At 39.8% G+C, this 26,073-nt stretch overlaps 2 protein-coding genes across 3 annotated transcripts; one reads left to right on the top strand and one right to left on the bottom strand.

Moving 5' to 3' along the window:
* Nucleotides 1-82: 82 nt before the first annotated feature.
* On the bottom strand, nt 83-6,553 carry srsf3b (serine and arginine rich splicing factor 3b). 2 transcript variants are annotated; one of them, XM_085456689.1, is made up of 6 exons: nt 6,322-6,553; nt 5,585-5,795; nt 4,997-5,137; nt 2,973-3,011; nt 2,405-2,491; nt 83-641 (listed from the first exon to the last, which is right to left on the bottom strand). In XM_085456689.1, the coding sequence occupies exons 2-6, from the start codon at nt 5,785-5,787 to the stop codon at nt 614-616; spliced, it is 498 nt and encodes a 165-aa protein (XP_085312815.1). In that variant the 5' UTR covers nt 5,788-5,795; nt 6,322-6,553; the 3' UTR covers nt 83-613. The 2 variants fall into 2 exon arrangements, with proteins under 2 accessions (XP_085312815.1, XP_085312816.1); XM_085456690.1 differs by lacking the exon at nt 6,322-6,553 and adding an exon at nt 5,963-6,252.
* Nucleotides 6,554-7,725: 1,172 nt separating this feature from the next.
* Nucleotides 7,726-24,456, top strand: LOC146709638 (S-adenosylhomocysteine hydrolase-like protein 1). The gene is made up of 17 exons (XM_085456688.1): nt 7,726-8,258; nt 11,290-11,401; nt 11,685-11,828; nt 13,895-13,995; nt 14,333-14,435; nt 15,273-15,367; nt 15,728-15,834; nt 15,920-16,036; nt 19,124-19,187; nt 19,327-19,415; nt 19,669-19,739; nt 20,120-20,214; nt 20,369-20,467; nt 20,741-20,809; nt 21,140-21,218; nt 21,389-21,509; nt 21,666-24,456. Exons 1-17 carry the CDS (start codon nt 8,079-8,081, stop codon nt 21,670-21,672), a joined length of 1,653 nt encoding a protein of 550 aa, XP_085312814.1. The 5' UTR covers nt 7,726-8,078; the 3' UTR covers nt 21,673-24,456.
* Nucleotides 24,457-26,073: the final 1,617 nt, after the last annotated feature.

Genomic DNA, 26,073 nt, shown 5'->3' with positions numbered 1-26,073 from the left:
CTGACCTCTGCTCCTTGTAGTTATTTTGATTCACTGGACAGATTTGCATTTGAAAAGGCTGCCTTTTTTTTTTTTTTAAATAAACAAAAACAGCCAACCACTAACAGATGGAAAACTTCATTATGAAGAGTGTAGCTAGAAAAAAAATAGTTGGCTTACAAACAAACAAAAAGGGATTTATCCCATCTTTTTCTTTTTTTTAAAAAATGCTGACATTTACACAGTGAAAAATGACGGACTACTCACACGATGTCTAACTACACAGAACATTCTTCAAGAAAACAAAAGCTCAGAGATTAACTGGTGAACTGGAATGCTGGGTGGCACTACTGTTTCAGGACCAGCAAGACAGACATGGCACAGGTGAGCTATTATACCTGTACACGCCCAGTCACTGTATTTGAAAGTCACCACAACAGGAAAAAGGGAGGGACACTAAAATGCTTGATTGTTGTTGTTTTCTTTAAAAAAAAAAAAAAAAGGAAAAAAAAAAAGGAAAAAAAAAAAAAAAAGAAGACAAAAGTGACCTCACGGTCATGATGAGTCCATCATATGAAACGGGAAAGCCCGTAAAACCGTTCATCTTCAGCTCCCTTTACACCTGGCAGACCTCTTATCTTCTGCCATTAGACCTGGAGCGGCTGTGAGGGAGAACAAGACAAAAAATAAACACATTTCAGCTCATTTTTGCATTAAAGCGCCCTTCACCAATCACAAACAATCAAATTGGGTTTTAAATGCACCTGAAATGTGTTTGTGGGAGTTTGTGCTGCGTATAACATCACACCCACAGGATGCCAGATTCATTAATCGTGTGACCAACAGCAGCAGACTGATGTCACACATACTCACACACTCAGCTGAGTGGTTATTGATCGGTTTACTCTGAGGCGGATACTCTGGGTTAGAGCTGGGCGATTGAACGATAACGATATGTATTGCGAAATAACCTTTTCTCGATAGAAAAATTAAACTATTGCGATAGACCTCACCGCTCTTGTCCTCTTAAAAACAAAAAAAAAAAAAAAACAGCCAATCCAAATTAAGTAGTGCAGAGCCGAACCAATCACAGCCAGAGCGTCACTTCACGTGACCTGTTACGTACAGCACAAGTGCCAAGCCGCACATGTGTATTTGTTTTGGGAAGCAGCCAGCCGCTTTGCCGCCCGGGGAACGGAGGAAATGAGCGTGCCGACTAGAAGGTTACCGAAGAGAAAACAGATGATGGTTCCAATGCCGGAGAGATTGTCGAACGGAAGAGCCATAGAAGTTCCATAGTGTGAAGGTATTTCGGCTATTTCAAGTCTCACAAAAAGAGTAGCGCGCACTATAAATTGTGCCGAAAGCAAGTCTGGAAATGCAATAAACCGGTGCATGCTCAATCTCTGACTGGAAGCTCTAATTCGTCATTCGGCTTTTGTCAGACTAAAGTAACTGTTAAAACTGTTTGAAAAGCTCAGCTATACAACAAGGAGAGATTGAGAATTTCCTTTTAGTTCTCAGTTTATTTGATATTGACAAAAGTTAGTCTATTTTGTCTGTTCTTCTGTAAAACAAACTAAGATTTATTTTTAGAATTAATATTTTGTTTCTAAGTGGAATTGACAATTTAGTCTGTTTCGTTTGTTCTGTTTTGAAACTTAAACGCTTTAGCGGCTGCCTTTTGTGTAGTTTGCAATATTTGCCTTTATTTATCTGAAAAAGTCTCATGTTTCTTTAGTACAGCTACCCTCTTGAACTTATTATGGGAAATAAATATTTAAATCAAAACAAGCTGCTGATTATTTCACATTTTACTTGTGAGCAACGGCACATTTAAATCTTACAAATATAGTTATTTGGCTTATATCGTGATAGATATCGTTATCGCCTGAAATGAAAAAAAAAACATATCGCGATATGAAAAAATCTCATATCGCCCAGCTCTACTCTGGGTCATACATCTCTTTACTTTCAGCAGAGAAACAGGTGCTGCCACCAAACACCCTATGATAACCCTCTTTTTTTAAATTTCAAAGCCTACTTCAACTAACTGGATAAAACAGATATCAACAAACCTGCAACACCCCCAAGTTTTGGGCAACCATTTAGTCACCAAGAATAGCAATAAGTCGTGGTTTTTTTTTTTTTAAGAAGGTGGCTGTCCTGTTTTTTTACTGGTGGGATGGAGACATTTGCTTGCTCTGGATTAAGAGGCAGCCTTGACAGGAGTATCCAGTGTTGGATGGCTTTTCAGTCGAGCTGACTTTATCTCAGTTTGTCAGCTATGAACCAACACTGTCACTGTAAATTAATATCCCAATATTTTATTTAAATAAATAATGTCTGTCTATTTGATGAGTCGCTAACAACCCTACTTTAATGGACTGAAATAATCTTCACACAGTTCAAGGTGTACAAGTACCTTCTTGATCGAGAGAAGGATCTCGAAGGTTTGTGGTTCCTGTCCCGGGAGAGGGACCTCTCTCTCCTCCTGTCTCTGGAGAAAGACCTGAAGAAGAAAAACATCCCATTATAAAAATTTTATAACTTTTTTATAACTTTTTTTTTTTAAAACAAAAACAGTTTAACCAAAAGTTAGATATATTTAAAAAGATGGTGGTTTGCTTTCAAATTACATTTAATTTAGTGTAAAGATGCACGTAAACAAGGTCTGAAATCTGTAAACATGAATATATTAAGTGTGCATATGTACACACTCAGTTTTCACTTAGTGTAAGCCGACTCCACTTTGCCTTCCACATCATATCAATTAGCGCAGAGCTTACACTGCATCATCACAGAAACAGCAACAAAGGTTCAAACAGGCTGTAAAGTTAAACAAGCACCTCTGCAAAAAACATTTCAGCTTCCACGCAGGTCAGGTTTAGCGCAACACTTCTGCATCACATTTGTATGCTACAAATAAAACACATGCATACACAATGCTGAAATTATAGAGTTAATCTCATGCAGCGTGAAAGATGACTTGCCTGCTACGGCTGCGGCTGAAGCTCCTCCTGCGTGGGGATCTGCGCAGGGAAAATACAAACGTGTTAAGGACGAAGACAGATAGATTGATCACTGTGTAGAGCTCCACATTATTTACTCCTTTTCTTACACGGGGCTCCCTCAGCACAGCCCTTTGGCTATTTCAAGAACTCAAAATGGAAGTAAACGACTTGCATGTTTTTCCAAGGAAAACAAAGACTTCAACCAGAAAACAGAAGTCACTGGCAGTGGACCCAGCACATAAAGATGGCAGGTGCAGAGGAAACCACCTCTCACCTTTCCCACAGTAACACATGCACCTTTCAATAAAGTCCAATTATATTTCAGTCTAACTTTGAAATGCAGATTAGGATTCGTCCCGTGATTCATAAGCAGTAGATTCAGAGCTCCGAGGCATGAAACCCCAGCAGGATTTTCATCTTAAGGTAGTTTGATATCGTACTGTGGATCGGCTCTGATGTGGGGAATCAAAAACCCAGCACACCATTTGGGCCACCATCTGTATGAATTCAGTCCACTGCACTTTAAGGGAAAAATGTACAGAAATGGAAATTGGTACCAAAATTTATTTTTCACAGGGAATAAGCCTCGTGAAACAGCCAGGCTAAGATCTCAAACCGGGAACACACACACACACACAAAGATCTGATATTCATAGGGGGTGTTTAAGGAAAGTTTTGATGTGACTTCATAATTCTGCTCAGAGCCCCAAGACATACCAGATGATTATCTATCATCGAAATCTCTGGAAACATGACGTTCCAGATATTTGATGTTGGTCCATCCCCCTTTGAAACAAGGACTACAGAAATGGTGGACGACAAAATGACAAACTTATGATTAAAATAATAATAATTTAAAAAAAAAAAGAACAACCCTTTTAAACCAGCTGTCTCTTCACTTTTAAAACTGTAATCAGCAGTGTACTGAATGAAGCAGGAAAACTTACTAGTATTTTTGGTTTTCAACAAGCTAGAAATGACGAAAGGGAGGCAGACTGTCGGCCGGGTGGGTAGAATTGGCTGAATAGGACTGGCCAGATGCTGCAAGGTGATTAGGTGGCAGGCAGATGGGGGCTGGCTGTGGCTTTTTTCCTGCTTTAATTGGTTAGCCGAAGGCTGCTGCTGGTAGGTTGTAGACATTTGGGAACGTAATACGCTGATTGGTCGGGAATGTGAGGTGGCCGCTGCCGTTTGGGTTAAGGTTGAAGGAGGAGGAGGTTGAGAACGGCATGCTGAGGAACCAATGGACTGGTGCAACCTGACGACTGGCCATGCCTGGGTCATGTGACAGCACCAGCCAAGCTGATTGCGGCCCGATGATCAGCAGTCACATGATGCTGAAAGAGGACTAGTTGATTGACTCAGAGGGTGGTGAGAAGAGGCATGGTGGTGGCTCTGCAACGGGTTCATTCTTATTAATATAGATGAAAAATAAAAAGCATCCTCAAACAAAAAGAAAAAAAATTGCATCACATTTGGCACTTTTATTCCCCCCAAAATGTATACTTATACTTAGCCTATACTTTTACTGACTGCCTAAATCTGTTTCCCCACACCCATTTTTGCCTTTTTAAAACAGTTAAAATGAGACTGCACAAAAATGTGCGTTTCAGAGGAAGCATTTGTGCCTTAAGTATAACCTAGGTCTTGCAGACCACACTTTAGATGCCTCAGAAACAGAAAGGCAGCCCTCTCTATATTCTGAAATAATGCCCCTTTTCCACTACATGATGGTGAATGACTATCTGTGTGGCTCCTTCCATAAAATGACCATTAATGTCAATGAAGATGAATCTGCAAGTCTTAGGCATTGCAACACCCACAAATATATAATCACCAGAAAAGGTCACAAACACTAGAAATACCTACACTGGAAACCCAAATGCAATTAAAGGGAACTGTACTGTGGGCAAGAAAGTTGAACCGGTAAGTGACCAAGCAAGAATAAAGTGCAGAATAGATTGGTTATCGTGTCTACTGGCCAACAACAACATGTAGGTCACCTGCGTCTGGGTGGTGGGCTACGCCGCCTGTAGTCGTCTCGGTCTCTAGGACGCCTGCTCCATGAAGGGGGAGCGCCTCGAGTGCGGCTACGCTTCTCGCCAGTAGATAACTCCACACGCACCCGACAGCCACACAAAGTCCTGCAAAAGAAAAAAAAACAAAAAACAAAAACAAACAAACACATGAATAGAAAGTATTTTTCCTCGTTTTTCCAATAAAATGACTTACTTAGCACACTTCAGTGGGCTGAATATATCATTTGAATGTCTAAATGTAGTCTAAATGTCTGCTAATGTAACAGATGTGATGACCAATAACATGTTATCATTGTTAAAAGTGTGACTGCATGAGAGGAACTCTCCTTTCTGCAGAATGGGAGCAATGTCAGGAACTTGGAGGAAAGAGTAGTACCGATCCAATAGCAATACCTTCATTTAAGTAGACTACTCATTGGGATGCAGCGTTTTCAGTAGGAGAAACGTTTCATCATCTTCCACTGAAAACGCCATGTGCAGATAAACAGAATCCACTTTCCTGACCTGGATGATTGAGCATGCATAAACTGATTTGCATAGGTTGCCACCTACCTTCCATCAAGCTCCCGCACGGCATCAGTTGCATCTCTGGGATCTTCGAACTCTACAAAGGCGAAGCCTGGGGGGTTCCTGGCCACCCAAACACTCCGGAGAGGACCATAGTAGCCAAATGCTCTTTCTAACTCTGTCTTGTTTCCATTGTTGCCGAGATTTCCAACGTAGACCTTGCAGTCAAGGGGACAGTCACGATGCATGACTGTATCTGAAAAGTGAGCAGAATAATATTAATGTTTTAGCTCTAAGACAAAGACTGGTAAATGGCCTGTATTTGTATAGCGCTTTACTTAGTCCCTATGGACCCCAAAGCGCTTTACACTACATACACTACAAAGACTGGTCACACTCTCTCTCACTTAGCCATTTACTCACAAACGAATTGAGAGCTTGGCCTACTTCCTGCGCTGGATTTGCAGGTTATGCTAACGGAAAATTAAAAAACAAACAAACAAAAACAGACAGCCAGACGAAGCGAATCCCAAATGCCTTAGTTAACTCGTTTGCTTTATATCTCCAACTATATTGTTGCATATTCGACGCTGCATTGTGTTTCGAGGCTAATAGCTTATTTACAGGGAGCTAAAATGGCTGCCGCCTACCGAGGCCTACTCAGCGGTAGCAGCACTCTGCTAGCAGCCGCAGAAATTTATACTATACATTCACATATGTGAAGTAAACTCACAACAGGTCGTTTTGCAAACATATAACAACGCAATACATTGAAACGCTACCGTTTTAGGTGTAAATATCAGCTCAGATTATCGATTGTGATCCGGCTAAATTGTGCCTTTTCGTCTTCGGTGGAAAATGGCGTGACGTCAGTGGATTAACAGGATGCCACTTTCGAGAGGGCGGGTTTAATGTCGCCTCCTTCCTTTGCCCCCCCTCCCGAACAACAGTTGTCCAAGTTTTGGCTGCCTTTTCACTCTATCCAGTCCTTGTACATGACCTTCAGAGGAATGTTTTGTTTACAGTGTGAATACATTTACCAGAGCTCAAGGAAAAATTATGATACTAACGAGTTACATAGCATAGTTAAATTGATGTAAAGTATTTCTTCAAATGATATTAAGAGAAATAGAGATATTTGAACTAATAAAGGTATAAATAAATTGTACTCTGTACAATAAAGCATTTTAGGACTCTTCTCTCGGTTGCTCCCTTAGGGGTCTCCGCCACAGTGGTCATCTGTTTCCATTTCACCCTATCCCTGGCCTCCAGCCCTCATCATGCCCTACTTCACTACATCCATGAATCTTATCTGTGGTCTTTCTCTTTTTCTACTGCGTTGCACCTTCATCTTCAACATCCCTTGTAAAATATATTCACTAACCCACCTATCCCACGTCCAATCCATCTCAGCCTTGCTTCTCTAACTTTGTGTCCAAACCTCTTCCACCAGCTCCCTACCCTCACTAGTGATTACAATGTTGTCTACAAACATTATAGTCCACATAGACTCCTGTCTGACCTCATCTGTTAGCTTGTCCATCACCCCTCCAAACAAGAAAGGACTACATTGCCGATCCTCTGATGTAATCACCCACCCACCTTAAACCCATCCTTCACTCCTACCATATTATTACTGAGATACTAATGTACAAATGTAATGCATACTGGAAAACATTTTTTTCTGGTTTTGAAAAGAGTAAGTTGTGGCTAATAAGATAACTTCATTCGCAGTATCACAGAAAAGAAGTGGAAAAATAATAAATAAAACGTGTTATGGTTGTATTTTCTTGGCAAGATTTTTCTAAGTTTTTTCTGCCAGTGGTTTTCCAAAATAATAGCTTGATCCACGTATAACTGATACACGTCCAATTTCCTGAGTACAAAGGCTGCTTTACTCCCTGCCAAAACAAATGAGTACACACTGTGTTTATTTACAGTGTGGAATTGGGACATACTTCCTGCTTAGACTACGACTAAAATGTGGGGGAAACTGTAACTGTAAAGTTAAAGTTACATACGTCCGCCAAATCTCACAAAACCGAAAGTACTATACTATAACGGGATCTAATATGTCAAATTTGGCCAAAAGGGCAATATATATATACATTAAAATATAAATTAAAGGACGTGTTCATCGTTCGTTACTTGCTATCCCAGTTACCCTGAACGTAGCTTAACACGCGAGCCGCCCACTCAGTCTGTTAGTAACCGCCCACAAAGTTGGTCAGCCAGGTGACAGGAGAGCCAGCCGGGAAACAGCACGGACCACGTCCCGCCTGCGTTAGGAAGTCGACTACGTAACGATTCACAACCAAATCAAAGTCGACTAGCCAAAACCACCTGCTTAAATCCTGCGTTTATTGCCTGCTTTCACGTGCTCGCAATCTGACAGCCTCTTATCCGTCAGCAGTTGCGACGTAACCAGCTAGCAGTTCGAGGACACCCATAACATAACGCTAGCCTCTGACGTTAGAGAAGACTCAACGGTTGGTTGTTGTATTTCTGTCCGGGTAAAGATAGATAAGCCAGCAGCGAGATGTCCGAACCGGTCGGAGAGGCGAAGCTGGAGGTGAAGCAAGCGAGCAAAGAGGTGAAGGAGAGCGAGAACGTAGCGGAAAAATATTCAGCCATGACCGTGAGCAAAAACAGCGAAATAACCATGGGAGAGCTGTCGACTGTCTTCAGCGCTGTGCCCACTCACAAACCGGTTAAAAAGGTAAGTCTGCACCAGGTGTAAGCATAACGGCACCGAGGAGGACCCTTGGATAATAAAACAAACCTCCAAGGCTCTTTTTAGCGCGATAACAGCACTTTATAGGTGCTGTATCTTCTTTGTCAGACTTAACCTTCTTTTTGCAACGTGAATACATTTTACTAGAGCTCAAAGACTTCTGATTTTAAGAAAATATATTTGGTACTAATGAGTTATATGTCACAGGGGGTTAGGTATCTGTGCACCAATAACAGTCCACACACATTGCTATTGCGTGTGACAAGAGAATTAAAAAGTTGTTTAAACCCACATTAAGTAATTAAAGAGTCACACGTCAAGTCCAAAGAAACTTAAGCATTTTCTGCATGTGTATAATGGCTCACACCTCTATTAATAACTATAAAACTTTATAATTGTGCATTTTTATTCACATATTACAAATCCCAAATTTACTACAGTTTCAGCACACTTTCAGCAGCGGCTTCTGACCTGAAATTGCGAAACAAAAGAACCACTTTTTCCTTGTAAAACTTGCAAAAAGTTATTTGACACACTCCAGGAACAAGGAAGAGCTGCGCCTTTCACTTTTGAGGCTGAATGGACAGTGTTTGCACACTCCATATAAGTTACACTGAAGTGGACAAATCACAATGCACAATGCAACAGTTTTTGCATTTGGAAAGCATATAGCTCGACATGGGGCTCGGAGTCTGTCAAATGCAAGAGTCAGCATGCTCAGCCAAGAACATATTAGGCAGACGTTCCTGTTATACTTGACTGTTTCACATCCTCATACTGTTTTAGGGAGGATCTTTACACTGAAGCATCACTAGCTTGCAAACAGGAGCCAAACATTTGACCCTAAGTTTTTGTATTGTTGAATTCAAAATAGTTGTGCTCAGCTGATATCAAGAAGAATTGGGAAATGTGAACATAAAGGACACTTATCAGCATGTCCTCTATGACAGCACAGTTGAGATTACTGACCTTTTATTTTAAATGTAATGCTTATGTATTCTTACATATTTAGTGTAAGACATTTAAGTTTCAAGCTTACTAATTATTTACAGTTGGAATTGGAGGGATAATGGTTAAGTCTGGGCTTCCTGGAGTTCTGATATCAGAAAGACTGTAATCTCTTTTACAGGCATTTAAAATAAAGCAACAAGTGTGATTAAATCACAGATGGCAAAGAAGAGTATTGTAACACACTTGGGGGGGGAAAAAAAGCACACACAAAAAGAAGTTTTAAGTTTTCCTTAAAATATTGCCAAATGGTATGTGCTCAGATTCATTTTTTAAATATCTAGCCCTTACTTCACCTTTAACTTTAGGTTCCATGTGGGGAATATACAGACGGATGTGTCTTCCTCCCACTACATAAAACATGACTACAAAAAAAAAGGTTTCATTTCCTCTGAAATACATTTTGTTTATCAAATGGCCAGAAATAATAGGAACATGCACAGAGTCCTGATTAAATATAGTAATACAGACTCAATACGTACTCAATCATTCTGGTAACCCCCCCCAACAGCTCACATAAAACAGTATGTTTCATTCAGTTGGGCCTTGGGACCCTGAAACCTACACCACCCTACTGAACTATGTGGTGTTTTTCACCTAAATCACAAGAAGACTGCTCCTCATTGTCTTCTGTTACCATGGTGTTTAGCAGGTATGTGGATGGGGCACCTCAAGTCAAGATAATTAATTGGAATGATGAGAATATTTCATTTACAGTTGTTCTATTCATGTTTTATTTATATAGCGCCAAATCACAAAACATTTGCCTCAAGGTGCGTTTATATCGTAAGGTTAAGACTCAACAATCAGACGACCCCTTGAGAGCTAGCACTTGGCAACTGTGGGAAGAAAAACAAATGGCAAACTGTGGAAGTAAAGCACAGATTAATTGTTATGCATGTATATAATTTATTGTCTAGGGTGATCTTTAAATCTGATACTTGGATACTTGGGTCTGATACTCCAACACATTCCAGAAACTGCTGAGGTGGGGCAATCTCCCTGTCCTCTGTTTGCATTGGAGCACCTTGAGAGTGGAAAATCCCTGTCAACATACGTTTTCTTGTTGCTGCAAAAAAAATAAAAAATAAATAAAGCCAAAAATACCCCAAACTGTCCAGGCATGAAGTTAGTTACCGGTACACACAACAAAGATACCAGTCCGGTTTCTTCATCTCGCAGAATTGTGTACCGTTTGCTTTAAAGGGACAAGGTTAAACCCTTATCGTGCAGAGAAATATTTTATTGGAGGCCAAACCCCCCCCCCCCCCCCCCCCCCCCCAAGATGAGAGCCTGCAGCACACACAGGGAGTAGGACTGTTTCATAGTTCTGAAAAGTAATCAGTAGGTACAATTCAGGCTTGCACTCATTTCACGTCAGTTGCTTAAATACCACAACAATGTGAGCAAAATGTCACGTTTGGCTTAACACACTGCGCTGGAACCAGAGCTGGAGAGCTTTGTTTATGTTTTAAAAGGTCATATAAGGTGATTTATTTTTTTATTTTTTCCTGCTATGTGTACGCCCCTGCAGGGGATCAAATAACACGACAGGGAATTTTTCGACGTCAGAAAAGCCGAGAGTCGATAGTAACAATCGTTACACAAGCACGAGTCAGATGGGGTCATCGAAATCAAAATATGGCTTGAGCAGCTTAATTTTGGAACATCAGTCTTGATGATGCAGTGTCTGCTGGGCTATAGCCAGACATCCATTTTTGGTAATAAACTGAAATGAGCTCACAAATTTGAGGGGGATTTTTATATTGCCAGTAATTTTCTTGGATTCTGCTCCATTCAAATCTATTAAAGTCATTATACTATACAAGAAAGACAAAAACAGCTCTACTCTGGCTCCTGAAGGACTGTAAGAAATTAACATTTAGCTGAGCCACAAGAAAATGATCACAAGACATTAAACTGCTTGTCTGTGTGTGTGTGTGTGTGTGGCTTACATTGTCTGCCCTCTTTTTTTTTTTTTTTCTTTTTCTTTTTTTCCTTTTTTTAGCAAATCCAGTTTGTGGAGGACAAGCAGGAGTTCAGCAGGTTCCCCACCAAGGCAGGCCGTCGCTCCCTGTCCCGCTCCATCTCCCAGTCCTCCACAGACAGCTACAGCTCTGGTAAGAAGGAGCCAGAATCACGTGTGTGTCATTTGTGATGTAGATGCAAAAGATTTTACACTGTGTTGTATTTACTAAGCTGTACAGTGTGGAAAGGGAGATAATGAGAGGAGTCTGTTAGGCCATTTGATGACATCAATATTCGTACATTTCTTTGTTATAGGTTTTGTGGTAATGCTTCTTTTTGTCATCCTCATCTCATTTTGACCTTCAGCAAAAATGTTTGCTTAACTTCCTGAATCTTGAGTTTGGTTGGTGTTAATAATAAAACCCTGTTTTACAGCTGCATCATATACGGATAGCTCTGATGATGAGACCTCGCCACGGGACAAAACTCAGGTCAACAGCAAGGGCAGCAGTGACTTCTGTGTCAAGAACATCAAGCAGGCTGAATTTGGCAGGCGGGAGATTGAGATCGCAGAGCAAGGTCAGCACGAGGAGCGTGAAGTGATCTCAGCATTTCATTTAAGCAACAGCTACTAAATTTACAAGTGTTGTGGAGGAAAACAAAACAGGAATCAAAGGTTAATGTTTAAGTAGCAATGAATAACACTGTCGCCTAAAAATAAATCCCCTTACACAACTGAAGTGTGACATTTCAAGGGTATAATATTTCACCCTGAACATAAGGTTATTTGAAGTTATTTAGTAATGTGAGTAACTTTCTCAGTCTGTCGCTGCTGTAAGTGATATTAATTTGTTTGTAAAAAGGAAAGTAGTTGTCATGATATCACATCTCAAAAGATGTTAAGATCTCTAGCACATAGGGCTGTTCGATATAACAATATATATCGGATGACAATATAAAAACATCTATAGTTTCATTTTACCCCATCATTTGTTTCGTGGTGTCGCAAAATAAACTGTTTACGGCAATATATTTTCATCGTTTTGATGGTCACTGTAGTGGCTATATTCAATTCTTAAAGTTCTCTCTTTCTCTTATATTTTATATAACCACACTACTGACGGACAAGCGCCTGTTTTTATGCGTTGTCGTTATCAACAGCAACAGTAACAGCATCGCGTGTCCGCTTGTTTATGTTCCACATAAAGCTTTCACAATAAAGCTCAAGATCCTGTTGAGACTTTCCAAAATAAACTGAATCACGTGAAAGAGCAGATTATTTACGGATGACAATTAAAAAATGAGCCGCCAGGTACTAAAAAAATAAACCTTAGACTCAAACGTTAGAACAGGCAACCCGCAGCGCGCTGTGTAATAAATACAAAGAAAATGGCGGCCGTTACAACTTATGTCTAAAAATGTATCGTTTCATGCATCGGTTAAAACACTCGACTCTGGGTAAAGGACGCGCAGCTGGAAACACTTCACGCAAGTCGAGCTGCCCGAGATTCACAGAATTTACAGATAATTTGACATTTTTGTGATTTATATCGTTATCGGACGATAGAATTCTTATATCGGGATATGAGATTTTGGTCATATCGCACAGCCCTACTAGCACATTGTCCATTCTTTCTTGCTTTGGATCAAAGAACTTGTGGTCAAAGGAGCTTGCAAAGAAAAGCGTCTGGACTTCTTGCAAAGAAAAGCGTCTGGACTTCTATAGAAGTCCAGACGCTTTTCTTTGCAAGCTCCTTTGACCTGGATGACTGAGATGACTGATGACTGAGAACCTTCACAGACACAGACCTGGATGACTGAGATGACTGAGAACCTTCACAGACACAAAGAACTTGTGCTTTAATAAGATGAGCCACATGGTTTTAATCATGTCTGGATATGATACAGAATAAAATCTTGTTAGTCTTATCATACAAGATTTAAGTATCTGTGCAGATAAGTGTTTGATGCTGAGAAGCAGGCCTTATTAATGTGCCAGTTACGAATGTAACAACAATATTTTATAATCGTAATTTAAAACAAAAAAATTCATGATACATTTATAGTTCACACTTAAGATCTTTACTAAATTTATCAATCAGTATTCATCTGTTTATAATTTTCAGACAATAAAACATTAACATGATTCCTGCCTGTAGTATTTCCTATAACATGAAAAAAAAGAGAAGGAAAATCTGGACATGATTCATAAACAGACTCTGCATTATTCAGCAACACTAACATTTGGAACCTAAAGCAGCATTTTAAAGGTCTGTTTGCTGGCAAAACGTCACTGAAGCAGATTGTTCGGTGCTGCTGCTATTGCTGCTGCTGTTATTTAAGCCCTGGTCACACAGGCCTAGAGGCTTGCTTTATTTAAGAAATACAAAACACAAACAACAATAACACTACATATTTCCATCCAAGACAGAAAAGTAAAACCTGTATATTTCAAATAGTCCCTTTATCCATCTTTCAAAAAATAGCCAGTAGCTCTGTATAAAAATAACTGCCTTTAACGGTTAACGGTTTAGTTTTATTCTGTAACGCTTGCTAAAAGAAAAGGATGTTTTTTTTTTTCTACTGCATCGTCTGCGTTGCAGTGTTTCCCACTGACTATTTTCATTATGTAATCTTGTTTTCAGATATGTCGGCACTGATCTCACTCAGGAAGAGAGCACAGAGTGAGAAACCGTTGGCAGGTGCCAAGATTGTGGGCTGCACTCACATCACTGCCCAGACTGCAGTAAGATTCATCTCTGACATCGAGCTTCAACGCCTGAGCAAAGACCGCACTGTGATTGTGTCTGTTCGTCATATAGGACTTTAAATCACTATTTAACTGCTTCTTACTTCACACAAGCTCGTGCTTCCTCTTATTATTATTATTTTTAATTAAATGAGTAAAAAGAAAATCTATTGTATTTCAATTAAAATGTATGTAGCTGGCTGTGTTCATGGGCTGTCAACAGCCAGATGATCCCAAAGAGTTAAAGATGATGTATGTAGACGTGGGTCATGGTAAATTCATGTGTTATATAACAATAAAATACACTTATTGTGACTGTACTGTATGTTTTCAGGTGCTGATTGAGACTCTGGTTGCTCTCGGAGCTCAGTGCCGCTGGACCGCATGCAACATATACTCCACACAGAATGAAGTGGCTGCTGCCCTGTCAGAGACAGGTAAGCAGCAGAGATGGTGAAGAAGCTCATAGACCACGTTGAGTCTTCTAGGCGAGCTTGATTGCAAACAACATTGTGATAACAGCAGAACACAGCATCAGATAAGGCTTCTTTTTAATCTTTAATGAGGAAAGGTTTGTTCTGTTGTGCGAGCGTCTCGTGGCTTTTAAAACCAAGGTTACGGTTTGTAAATGTTAAACTCATGACAGTTCATCCCTGCAGACTTAATGGGAACACATAACTCTGTCCATGTAGTGAATTAGCAGCACTCTTTATGCCCTTTATCTGCGGTTGCTATGTGATGGTCAAAGTGTGCATTAAATCTTCAGAGTAGACTCGTCATGATCGGGAAGGCTGGGGGAGTCTCAGTGATCCTGCGTTTTTATTTTATTTTTTTACAGGGTGTCTAGTGCTCAGTTAATTATTGCTGTACGTACTGTACTGAGCTGTTCATTAAACTGAAGGGCACATAGAGAGTACAAATGTCTGCCACTATTAAACTGGTCTCAAACTTGCTTTTACACCCAGTAATCATATTGGTATCATCTGTTTGGAGTATGACACATTTCATTTGAACAAATACTATGTCATGAAAAATCTTTGGTTTCCACTGGGATGAGTGAGATATTACATCTATAATACCAGTTATCAAGCGAAGAGGTGAATTTGACTGTATTCACTGTCTTTATTTAAGACTTTATGTATGCTTTCATGCAGTTTATCCAGTTTCTGCTCTGTGAAATGAACGAGACAACGTAATTGCTCATCAACATTGAAGTGGTTTCTTGATATGACGTACTGCTACTGAGATATTATCGCCCATCTGCTATGTTTCAGGTGTGGCTGTGTTTGCCTGGAAGGGGGAGTCTGAAGATGACTTCTGGTGGTGTATTGACCGCTGTATCAACACTGAGGGCTGGCAACCTAATATGGTTGGTGGAAAACATTTTTGCCAGGTGTAATATGTGAATGATGTGCACAAACAGCAATGTTGAAAAGCCCCAAATAACACCAGAAGAAGAACCCGTTCATTAATAACAGTCTGTAAATATTTAATTACTGAAGAGAAGATGAGAAACGCCACGCTCTGTTTATAAGATGTAGCAGATGTAGCCATTCTTGTATTTTGCTTGTTTACATTATTGTATTTTGCACAACTCTGTTGCTTGTGAAGCTCGCACACAAGAATTTCACTCACATGTACTGTACCAATGTACCTGCACATGTGATGTGACAATAAAAGTGATTTGATTTGATAAGAAGATGACGAATCTTTTCCTCCTGCTTATTAGATCCTGGATGATGGGGGAGACTTGACACACTGGATGTATAAGAAATACCCCAACGTATTCAAGAAGATCAGGGGCATTGTGGAGGAGAGTGTCACTGGGGTTCACAGGTAATTTATTTTTGTATATGTGGATATTTGCTTTCTTGACACATTTAGTTGCAAGCCAACATGTTTCCATCATGTTTCTGTCTAGGTTGTATCAGCTGTCTAAAGCTGGAAAACTGTGCGTGCCTGCGATGAATGTAAATGACTCTGTGACAAAGCAGAAGTTTGATAACCTGTACTGCTGCAGAGAGTCCATCTTGGATGGGTGAGTAAGCTCGGGTTTTAAATGTTTTGCTCATGTATAAACAATATTACAGTTTGTTTGTTGGATAACTTAAATAACATGGTTTAAGGGGGGAGGGGAAGGGGGAATCCAGTAATTTTAGTAACTTTTCTAGAAGTGATAAAGGAGAACTACGGAGCCCCCCAGGGGACATGGGAGAAAAAAAAAATTAGGGAGGAAAAAAAAAAATTAAGACGGACTTTTTGCGAGCGCTCGCAAAAGTATTGCGAGATCTCGCAAAAGTTTTAGCCGCATTCTTCGGAGGCCGCCAGCTCGAAGCCGACCGGGAGGTCGAGGCACGATGTGCCGGGAAAGCGGTGTTCCTCCCGGCTGTAGTAGGTCTCGACTTCCCGTTAGCTTCGAGCTAGTGGCCGCCAGCTCGAAGCCGACCGGGAGGTCGAGGCACGATGTGCCGGGAAAGCGGTGTTCCTCCCGGCTGTAGTAGGTCTCGACCGCCCGTTAGCTTCGAGCTAGTGGGTGTCAGATCTCTAAAAACGTCGGAGCTCTTTTGCAAATATGTGATGTCTTGTAAACCGAGCAGGTATCTGACGTTTACACAACTACATTCACGCCTCAAAATATCTTAAAAGTGTATTTTGTGACCCAGAAAGAGTAATATTACAACTAAGTAGCTGCCGCCATTGTTGGACTTTTGCGAGATCTCGCAATACTTTTGCGAGCGCTCGCAATACTTATTGCGAGATCTCGCAATACTTTTGCGAGCGCTCGCAATACTTATTGCGAGATCTCGCAATACTTTTGCGAGCGCTCGCAATACTTATTGCGAGATCTCGCAATACTTTTGCGAGCGCTCGCAATACTTTTGCGAGATCTCGCAAAAGTCCGTCTTAATTTTTTTTTTTCTCCCTAATTTTTTTTTTTCCTCCGTAATTTTTTTTTCTCCCATGTCCCCTGGGGGGCTCCGTAGAGAACAGCTTATCAACTTATTTAAAACCTTTAGATATATGTGCTTTTCTTTATACAAATCCATCTCTATGTACACTTGTACTTTATATTTGAATCAATGTAATATAAAGATCAGAGGGAGCTAAGCAAGGTAATTTTGTGTTGTGTTATCATTTGTCTACAAGTGGGAAAATCTGGCAGAACAGGCCCTTTATGGTCTGCTTTTCATCTCAGCATCATGTTAGTGGGGGCAAACACAATGTGCTTAAATCTCTGGATGATGGTCGATTTGGACTGTGGGTAATTCTTTTGGCTTTTGGGTCAGCTTTTCACAGGAGTGAAGAGAGTGAGGAATAAAATGGAGAAAATCTTTTTGTTCAGCTGCATCACTTGTGTTGCAAAAGGGTCTCGTGACCACGTTGTAAAGAAAAATAAGCATATATCACAGCATTATGAATAATGCTGTGATATATGCTTATTTTTCTGATTGTTATTAATGAATTAATAACAATCATAATTGATGTTACTGGAGGACGGACAGCCTCATATGCTGCTATCACAAAGAATGTTGCCGTTAAAGATCTAAACTTGATTTTTAAAGAGATGTTACCCTTGTAAAAACTTGTCTAGTGTGAACATTGCAGACTCTGCAGTCTCTGAAACAGCCTGACAGCACAGTTACATTTATAACCCTACTGTTATTTGGCAGCATAAAAGGTCTAGTGTTCTTTAACAGTGTGTGCACATTTCTGCATGGGAACAGTGCTTGCTGTGCTTTTCTTTGCTTACTGCCGAAAATTTATTGCTGTTCCTCTGGATTAATTATCAGCAGGTACAATGTTGTCTAGTAGCAGGTGTTCCATTATGAAATACTAATGATATTTCCTCGGTTAGTGACCAGGGCTAACTGAGAAAATTGGCTTCCACATTACTGTGTTAATTTAATTTGAAGTGGGCTTGTATTGGAAGCAGGTCTTATTTTCTAATACCCTCTATTTGACAGGTGTAATTTGTCATATTTTTGGTGCCTTGCCTAATCAGCTTGTTTCCTTTATTAAAGTTATTGCACTATAATGAATATTGTGGAGAACAGCGAGCCACTTCTGATAAGGATTGGTGAAGTGGCTGGAGTTTCTCTGCAGACAACATGAGGGGCTCACTTTTCATGCCTGCATCTCTGCCGAGGGATTGTTCTTAACCCAGAAACCCACTGCACTCCTGCTGTCACAGCTTATTTAGTCTAATATGAATGACTAACTGAATTATATAAATATAATGGGACCAACATGGTAACTTGCTATAAATGACTGTGTGTAGGATGTTTTTATTGCATGCATTTAACATGATACATGTTATTACATGAATGTTGGCATTATCAAACCTTTTTAAGGAAACTGATAACTGATGATATTCTGCACAGAAACCATAAATACATAATTAAAATAGCTCCGTAGGACACATCTGTAAATCTTTTTAAGTCTTAATACTACTTTTGGTCTAACTCGTCGAACAGTCCATTTCCTACTGCTTATTGGAGTCGTGGGGGCAGCAATATAAGCACAGATAATCCCAGAACTCCTCACCTACGAGGCACCCAGGAAGGATCCTGATCAGATTCCTGGACTACCTTAAATTGCTGCTTTCAATGTTGGTTAATAGTGGCTCTATTCCACGTCACATCCTGTCCCATCCTGTCTCTAAGGCTGAACCCAATTATCCTACGAAAGAGGCTCAGTTCTGACGCTAGTATCAATCTCATTGAACACTACCCAGAGCTTGTGACCATGTGTTCAGGGTAGGAATGAGGATTGACCTGCTTTCACACTCATTTCTGTCTTTAGCACAGCAGACCGGGACATTGTCAGCATCATCGAACACATAGAGTCAATCAGTCAGTCAAACTCCCAGATTCATGAGAGACTTAAACTGCTCCATTTGGGGCAACAAAAATTCCCCGGACAACATGGCTCTTAGGATCACTAGAGCGCACAGACTCCAGTGTGACAATGTGGAAATTTGGGATATATTACAGGGACTTCTGATACAAGCAGTGCCAAATAACATTTTACTGTGTGCCATAATTTTGCAAACACCATTACAGATTGGCAGTTTTGTTTTCCAATTCTACAAAATGTGCTAATTTTGTGTCTTAAACGTCTGTAGTTTGAAGAGAACCACAGATGTCATGTTCGGAGGCAAACAGGTGGTCGTATGTGGTTACGGCGAGGTGAGTTGTTTCCTTTCAGTTTATCATTCTGCAGTAATCATAATCGCATTGTTGTGAAAATGTGTGAGACATTTTAAACATGCCCTTTAAACTCTTTTCTGTAGTTTGCCATTCATGAATTATTATTTTGTCTTTTCAGGTTGGAAAAGGTTGTTGTGCTGCTCTGAAAGCATTGGGAGCCATTGTCTATGTGACAGAGATTGATCCCATCTGTGCCCTGCAGGCCTGGTGAGGAAAACATGATGAATGTATCGAGCGATATGAACAGGAAAAAGCTGCAGAGATAAAACCGAGCTGTCCAGAAAACTGTTCGTGTTAATTATCTGACAAAGATATGAAAAACTAATGATCAGCTTTAACTCAAATGCACTACACACCCAATCAACAATTGATTTGCTTGTCAGTAAAAAGATTTTCCAGCCTGTCACTGTCCAGGCCTGAGCTGAATTCAGAATCTCTTCCTTCTTTTGTGTATAAATAGCATGGACGGATTCCGAGTGGTCAAGCTTAATGAAGTCATTCGCCAAGTAGATGTCATCATCACATGCACTGGTAACTACATTTAATACACTGACATTTTTATAGCTTTTTAGGGGGCAGGGATAGCTCAGTAGGTAGAGTGGTGGCCCCATGATCGGAAGGTCGGGGATTCGATTCCCCTGAACAGCTACCCTGAGGTACCCCTGAGCAAGGTACCATCCCTACACACTGTTCCCCGGGCGCCCAATGGCTGCCCACTGCTTCACTGAGTGAATGGGTTAAATGCAGAGAGGAATTTCCCCACGGGGATCAATAAAGTACACTTTCTTTCTTTCTTTAATATAACATAAGAAGTTTTAAGTTCATGGAGTTTTCCACTGCTTCTTAGGGCTCCAGAGCGTTTATTTCTCCTGTAATAGATGAGGATGGTATATGTTTGTGCCTTTCTGTAGGAAATAAGAATGTGGTGACCAGGGACCAGCTGGACAGAATGAAAAATGGATCCATTGTCTGCAACATGGGACATTCCAACACTGAGATTGATGTGGTAAAATAGTGCTTTAAAGTATGATGGTAGAATTTAAAATTTAATACCACGATTATAACCAGCAGGAACAAACATATAAGTAAAGATCAAATAAATATTCTGTCATTTTAAATTATCACAAAACGAGGTTTACTTGTGTTCTCGTCTCAACTAGGCAAGTCTACGGACCCCCGAGCTGACCTGGGAGAGAGTCCGCTCTCAGGTGGATCATGTCATCTGGCCCGATGGCAAGAGAATTATCCTCCTGGCTGAGGTGACTGCCTGTGTCTGTGTGCCTTCGCTTATGCATTTGTGTCAGTTATAGCTACACAACATTAAACTGCGTTACAGCTATGCACGTGTGATCTCAGGTTGATAGCATCCTTGTTAATAAACAGTGTTGATCCAGTCCGATCCATTCTCCTCTTTAATGTGCTGTCATATCAAATCACTTTCAGCTTATGCTAGACTGTAACAATTGTGCTGTAGACCTTTGATTAAATTACTTTTTAAAGCCTGCGATAACGTGTTGTTTTTTGTCCAATAGGGACGTCTCCTGAACCTCAGCTGTTCCACTGTCCCTACCTTTGTGTTGTCCATCACAGCCACCACTCAGGTAACATATAAAAGGATGTTGACAGCAGCTGAAGCTAGGCCATATTTGCTGTTGATGTCTGGTGCAGATAGCAGAGTACATAGGAATCGGTGTGGTTTTTTTGTTGTTGTTTTTTCCATTTTCTGTAATTAGATGGCCGTCCTCGGAAATAAGCTCATTTGCTGACCCTGATATGTTATAATACACAGGACACTCAACATCTTCACGTTGTTTCTGTTCATAGATGCGCTCTGTCATTATAATCAGCAGTTCATAATTTAATCCTGCGCTATTCATTAAATTCATAATGTGCAATAAAATTTCAGCAGTGTTATTGATGTTTGTTTTCAGGCTCTGGCACTCATCGAGCTGTACAACGCTCCAGAGGGACGTTACAAGCAAGACGTTTACTTGCTTCCCAAAAAGATGGGTAAGGATTTAAATACTTAACCACTGCCTGTATTATTTACATGTTGAAAGCCTACAGGCATTATTTATGGACGCCTGCAAGAATGGAGTGCGTGAATCTGTCAGTTCATGCACTCATCTTCTGTGTGTGCGCCCATTTCTTTCTTATTAAAGGATGTCTTTGTTTTTCAGATGAATATGTTGCGAGTCTGCATCTGGCCACGTTTGATGCCCACCTGACAGAGCTTAGTGACGAGCAGGCAAAATACCTGGGTCTGAATAAGAACGGCCCTTTTAAACCCAATTACTACAGGTACACTTTTACACATTTTAAAATTTTAAAATGGGGAAATATTTTGAAACTTATATTAACTTATTGTTATTGCACTAGGTTGTTTGCCAACACATAAACAATTTTTAAGAATTGTGTTGCATTCACATTATCTTTTTTTGTTGTTGTTATTCACAGGTATTAGTCTGTCTCACCTGAGAACAACAGCATGTGGATGGTTCCTGATTAGTACCCGACCTCCAGGCAAAAAAAAAAAAAGATTTGTGTATTGTATTTTTTACCCTTCATGGGACACATAGCTCTTTTACTCGTATTTTAGTGACTGTAGAAAGTTTTGCTGCTTTACCAATGGCACCCAAGCTGGCTATGAAAAGTGAAGCGTATGCACTCAGCTCATGTGAGATAACACATGCAAAAAAAAGAAAATATGATTTTTTTAATTTTTTTTAATTGCATGTGTTTCCATTCTGGAAGCTGTTGAGTATATCAGCATATTGTGCCAAATGACTGTGAGAGGAGGGTTGTGGTTGTTCAAAAATATTAGTTGTTAAACATGTTAAACCCACACGGAGCACTATTTTTGTATAATCATTCCCTCCATGTACTGCAAAGCAGTCACTTAAAATGCCAAACCCAGGAATCTCAGGAGCTTACTGTGCTTTTTATGCACTTTTAGCTCCTTGTTTTGGAATTCTCATCAATATTGTGCTTAAAACTGTTTGCAGTCTTTTCCTTAAAAACAGACAAGCCAACAATTGCAAAAAAAAAAAAGTGACGTGATTTAAACTCCTGGTTGTTGTTGTTGTTGTTGTTGTTTTTTTTTAATTTCTTCTCTCAGGAGTAGGTGGACCAAATCTGAGTTGAAAGGCCAGTCGATATGAGACTTAATGTTACTTTTAAACTAGCCAATGATTTGGCATTAATCGGATGTCAAATCAGTTTTTCCTGTGTATCTGCTGAGTAGGCAATCGTTTGCTTACAGATGAGCCATAATAACCTGATGAGCTGACTGTAAATCAAAGTTTTGTTCCTCTGAGTATTTTTACTGTCCAGTGGTCAGGAATTGCTCTGTGCTGCTTTAAACGTTTCTTCCTGCTTTGATATTAAAGCACTTAATCACCTTATACGTTCCATACACAAGATGCACTCCTGTTGTAGTATCCTCACAATTAGTGCTAACCTTGACTGGGTATAACAGAAACATAAGCGCTTGTTGAGCATAGCAAATGTAAGAGCTTGCCATTTTTTTTTTTTTTTTTTCTTGAAAAAGAATTTGTCCATTTATGAGGTTTTGGTGTCTGGTGAGAGTTATATCTGTACCTCAGGGCATTCAAATATCTCTAATTATTTGTAAATATATGTCAATGCATCTGCACTATCTAATCTTAGTATTCATGTGTAATCTGTTGGTTTGAATTGAATATTTACAGCACCTCTGTAAATTAGAGGGATATAATCGTGTCTGTGATCCGTGTCATTTGTCAGGTTTAGCTGTTGAGAGTAAATTGAAATTGGCGGCTATGTAAAGCTAGCTGAGCATTGTTACATACAACACATTTATACTGTACATACAGCAGCGTCTGATGAGCTGCTCTCATAATGCTGTGTCTTGTTAGATTTGTCTCAGGACTCTGTTAAAGAATGCTAACAACGGAGAAGTAACTGTCATTTCCTAAATGCTCTGGGACTAGACACGGATGAGCTTTGTTGTATTAGCTTTACCTCCCGTTATCTTGTGGTATTGTAGTTATTCTAATCCAACACAGTATGTGTGTTTCCAGAAGATTATGATCATTTTAAAGGCTTACGCACTGTGAGGCGTAAACGCTTGTGAGGCTTGTTAAATGCAAAGTCACATTTTACTCTGTTATATTCACATGTGATATTTTTTTTAAACAGTGGGCACTTTGGATGACTGAGTTGAGCAACTCATTTTATGTCTAAACTAGGTATTACACAGATAGTTGTATCTTGTTGAACTTCAACACATTTCATTGTGCTGTATCGCTTTACAGTTGACAGCACCGCTGTTCCTCTCAAGTGTTTGACACCTTGTTACCATTTTAAAATAACACGCCACATGACTGAGGATCCTGTTTCATCACCGCACTAAGCTTAAACCTGAATTTATAGAAACTGCGTAATTCATTTGTGCAGTAATTTTCAATTTGAAATGAACAGGTTGCCCCCCCCCCCCCCCCCCCCCCCCCCCCCCCCAGTTACGCCTGTTGTTTATTGAATAGTAGCCTACAGTGTGCTACTGCTAAGTGCTTTTCATCTTTGCACTAACAGCTTTAAGGGCATTACAACCATGGTTACTGATCAGTTGACAGTGCCTTGTAACTCAGTAATTTATATTCACATGGACCATCTGTGCGTTTTTCTTTTTATCCATGTTATTACCCGTCGCAGTTATTACCCTGCAATATACAGTTATAGCTATGCAGCAAAGAATCCTCAGCCTTTCTTCTGTAAAAATCAGTGTTTCACAAATTCCATAAAAGGTATGCTAATAATTACTGTAAACAGTTTGAATAAGCAGCATTTTACATTCTGATATTTACCTTTTACATTTATTGTGATGGGTTTTTTTTATTTTTTACCTTCTCTATGTTAGTTCTTGTAATAATGGCACATTTACTTTCATAATGGCACTCGGAAAATGCTTCGCTTTATAACTAATAGTGACAGTCACTTTAACCTAGTTGTTCCTCTGTTATAGAGACAAATGAATGTTATACTACTGGCACAAACAGCTTGACTTTTGTTAAATTGAAGTTAATCAGTATACCACTGTGATTTGGAAGCTGTACATTGTTACATTTGAATACAAGGTTGTCTACATTATATAGTACCTATAATGTTTGCTTATTTTTCAACTTTGTTTCTAGTTTGTTTTCATAATGTCAACTGAATACAGCTTGTTAAATTTCTCTTCACTTTCTCCTTTAATAAACTCCAGTTTAAATTTGAAAATGGCTCAGAAACATCATTTTCCTGCAGACAGACAATAAGCTTTACACAATTTGATTCCATTTAATTTATATAGCACCAAATCAAAACAACAGTTGTCTCAAGGTGCTTTATATTGTAAGGTAATGACCCTACAAAGAAAATAGAAAACACCAAAAATCCTATGGCCGCCTAGGAGCAAGCACTTTGGTGACAGTGGGAAGGAAAACTCCCTTTTAATAGGAAGAAACCTCCAGTAGAACCAGGCTTAGGGAGGGGTGACCATCTGCTGCAACTGTTTGGGGCCAACAACAAGGGGAGGAAGACGGGACAAAAACATGCTGTGGAGAGCCAGAAATTAATACTAACTAATAATTAAATGCAGAGAAGCATATAAACACATAGTGAGTGTTTATTCACTTACTAAGGCCACAGGCAAAAATATGTGGGTAACTGTGACAGCGAGTCAAATGGAACAATAATTTTTTTGTGTTCATTTCACTCAGCATAATCTTTTTTGGGCATATGTATAACTGGGGTGACTATGCCAGGTGGGAGAGCAGGTCATTTCTAATTGCAAGGTTGGTCCAGCCTGCATACCAAACATCCCTGAGCAAGATAATAAGCCCAAGTTACTTCTGATGCATCCATTAAAGTATAAACGTGTGTGCATGTTGGACAGGAAGCACTTACCTAGAAAGAGCATAGGGAAAAAAGTGCTTGTATGAATGGGTGAACTAGTTATGTAAAGTGCTGAATAAACGCAGAATAAGAACTAGTCCATTTACCATTGAAAAATAATGTAATTATGATGGTTAGAGTTGTGATTAGAAATTTACATCTACTCATGGGCATGAATGACGCAGCAATTTGGGGCTTTTAATGATATCCTGTGAACAAGCCTATGATTGTAGAGAATACATCTTTAATGGCTTTACAAAAACTGGTAGCACAAGCTTGGGATTTTCTCTAATCCACACAGGGTCAAAATATTATCGTCCCTTAGTAAGTTGCACTTCGACCAGACGCTTTCGGCAGATATAAACAAGCTTCTGACATAATTCTGGCTGAATATTTTACCACTCTTGGCAGAAATGTAGACTTCATTTAAATTGGTTGGTTTCCTAGCTCTTAAGTTAGCAAGAGCCAGGAAACAGGATTGAGCTCGGGGCTTTGGGAAGTCCCTTCTAGAAGCTATCTCTCCCCCCCCCAGTTTAAATAAATAATTTAAAACAAAAAAATTACCATCACATGCATGCACCGTGATAAGTGAATGTAAACATCTGACCACAACTTCATCCATAATTTACAATAAATGCGAATTCTATATTTTCTTTAATTATAACTGTTTTGGAGGATTTTAAACATCTTTAGATGTTTATCCATCACGTAGAAGAGAAGTTTCTGAGTAGTCCCGCATTAATTCTACAGTAGCTACGGCAGATCCTAAATACAGAAGCGGAGCTGTGAACTTTCTTCATCCTGAATGAGTCCTGCAGCAGATGTCAGGCTCTGCTCCGACTTCTGATCTCATCATCATAGCGTCAGTTTGGGATTGAGGCCTGAAGAGGCAGAGAATAATTCATTTCAAAAATAATTCTACACAACCACACCTCGGGCCGCTGCTGCGGAC

The sequence above is a fragment of the Copadichromis virginalis genome, linkage group LG5 (genome assembly GCF_057382275.1).
Source record: "Copadichromis virginalis isolate Kocher_CV1m ecotype Utaka linkage group LG5, C_Virginalis_male_GT1.1, whole genome shotgun sequence".
NCBI classification, from domain to species: domain Eukaryota; kingdom Metazoa; phylum Chordata; class Actinopteri; order Cichliformes; family Cichlidae; genus Copadichromis; species Copadichromis virginalis.
The sequence above is the reverse complement of the archived record's forward strand: the minus strand, read 5'-3'. Positions and strand labels throughout refer to the sequence as shown.

What these genes read in the sequence shown, in the direction of transcription:
- srsf3b (XM_085456689.1), bottom strand. Translation starts at nt 5,787, where the DNA reads ATGCATCGTGACTGTCCCCTTGACTGCAAGGTCTACGTTGGAAATCTC. An exon ending in GTGCGGGAGCTTGATGGAAG is followed by an intron (nt 5,138 to 5,584) that starts GTAGGTGGCAAC and finishes TTTCTTTTGCAG; the next exon opens with GACTTTGTGTGGCTGTCGGG. An exon ending in TTCAGCCGCAGCCGTAGCAG is followed by an intron (nt 2,492 to 2,972) that starts GCAAGTCATCTT and finishes TTTCTTCTTCAG; the next exon opens with GTCTTTCTCCAGAGACAGGA.
- LOC146709638 (XM_085456688.1), top strand. Translation starts at nt 8,079, where the DNA reads ATGTCCGAACCGGTCGGAGAGGCGAAGCTGGAGGTGAAGCAAGCGAGC. An exon ending in CTCACAAACCGGTTAAAAAG is followed by an intron (nt 8,259 to 11,289) that starts GTAAGTCTGCAC and finishes TCCTTTTTTTAG; the next exon opens with CAAATCCAGTTTGTGGAGGA. An exon ending in AGGGCTGGCAACCTAATATG is followed by an intron (nt 15,368 to 15,727) that starts GTTGGTGGAAAA and finishes CCTGCTTATTAG; the next exon opens with ATCCTGGATGATGGGGGAGA.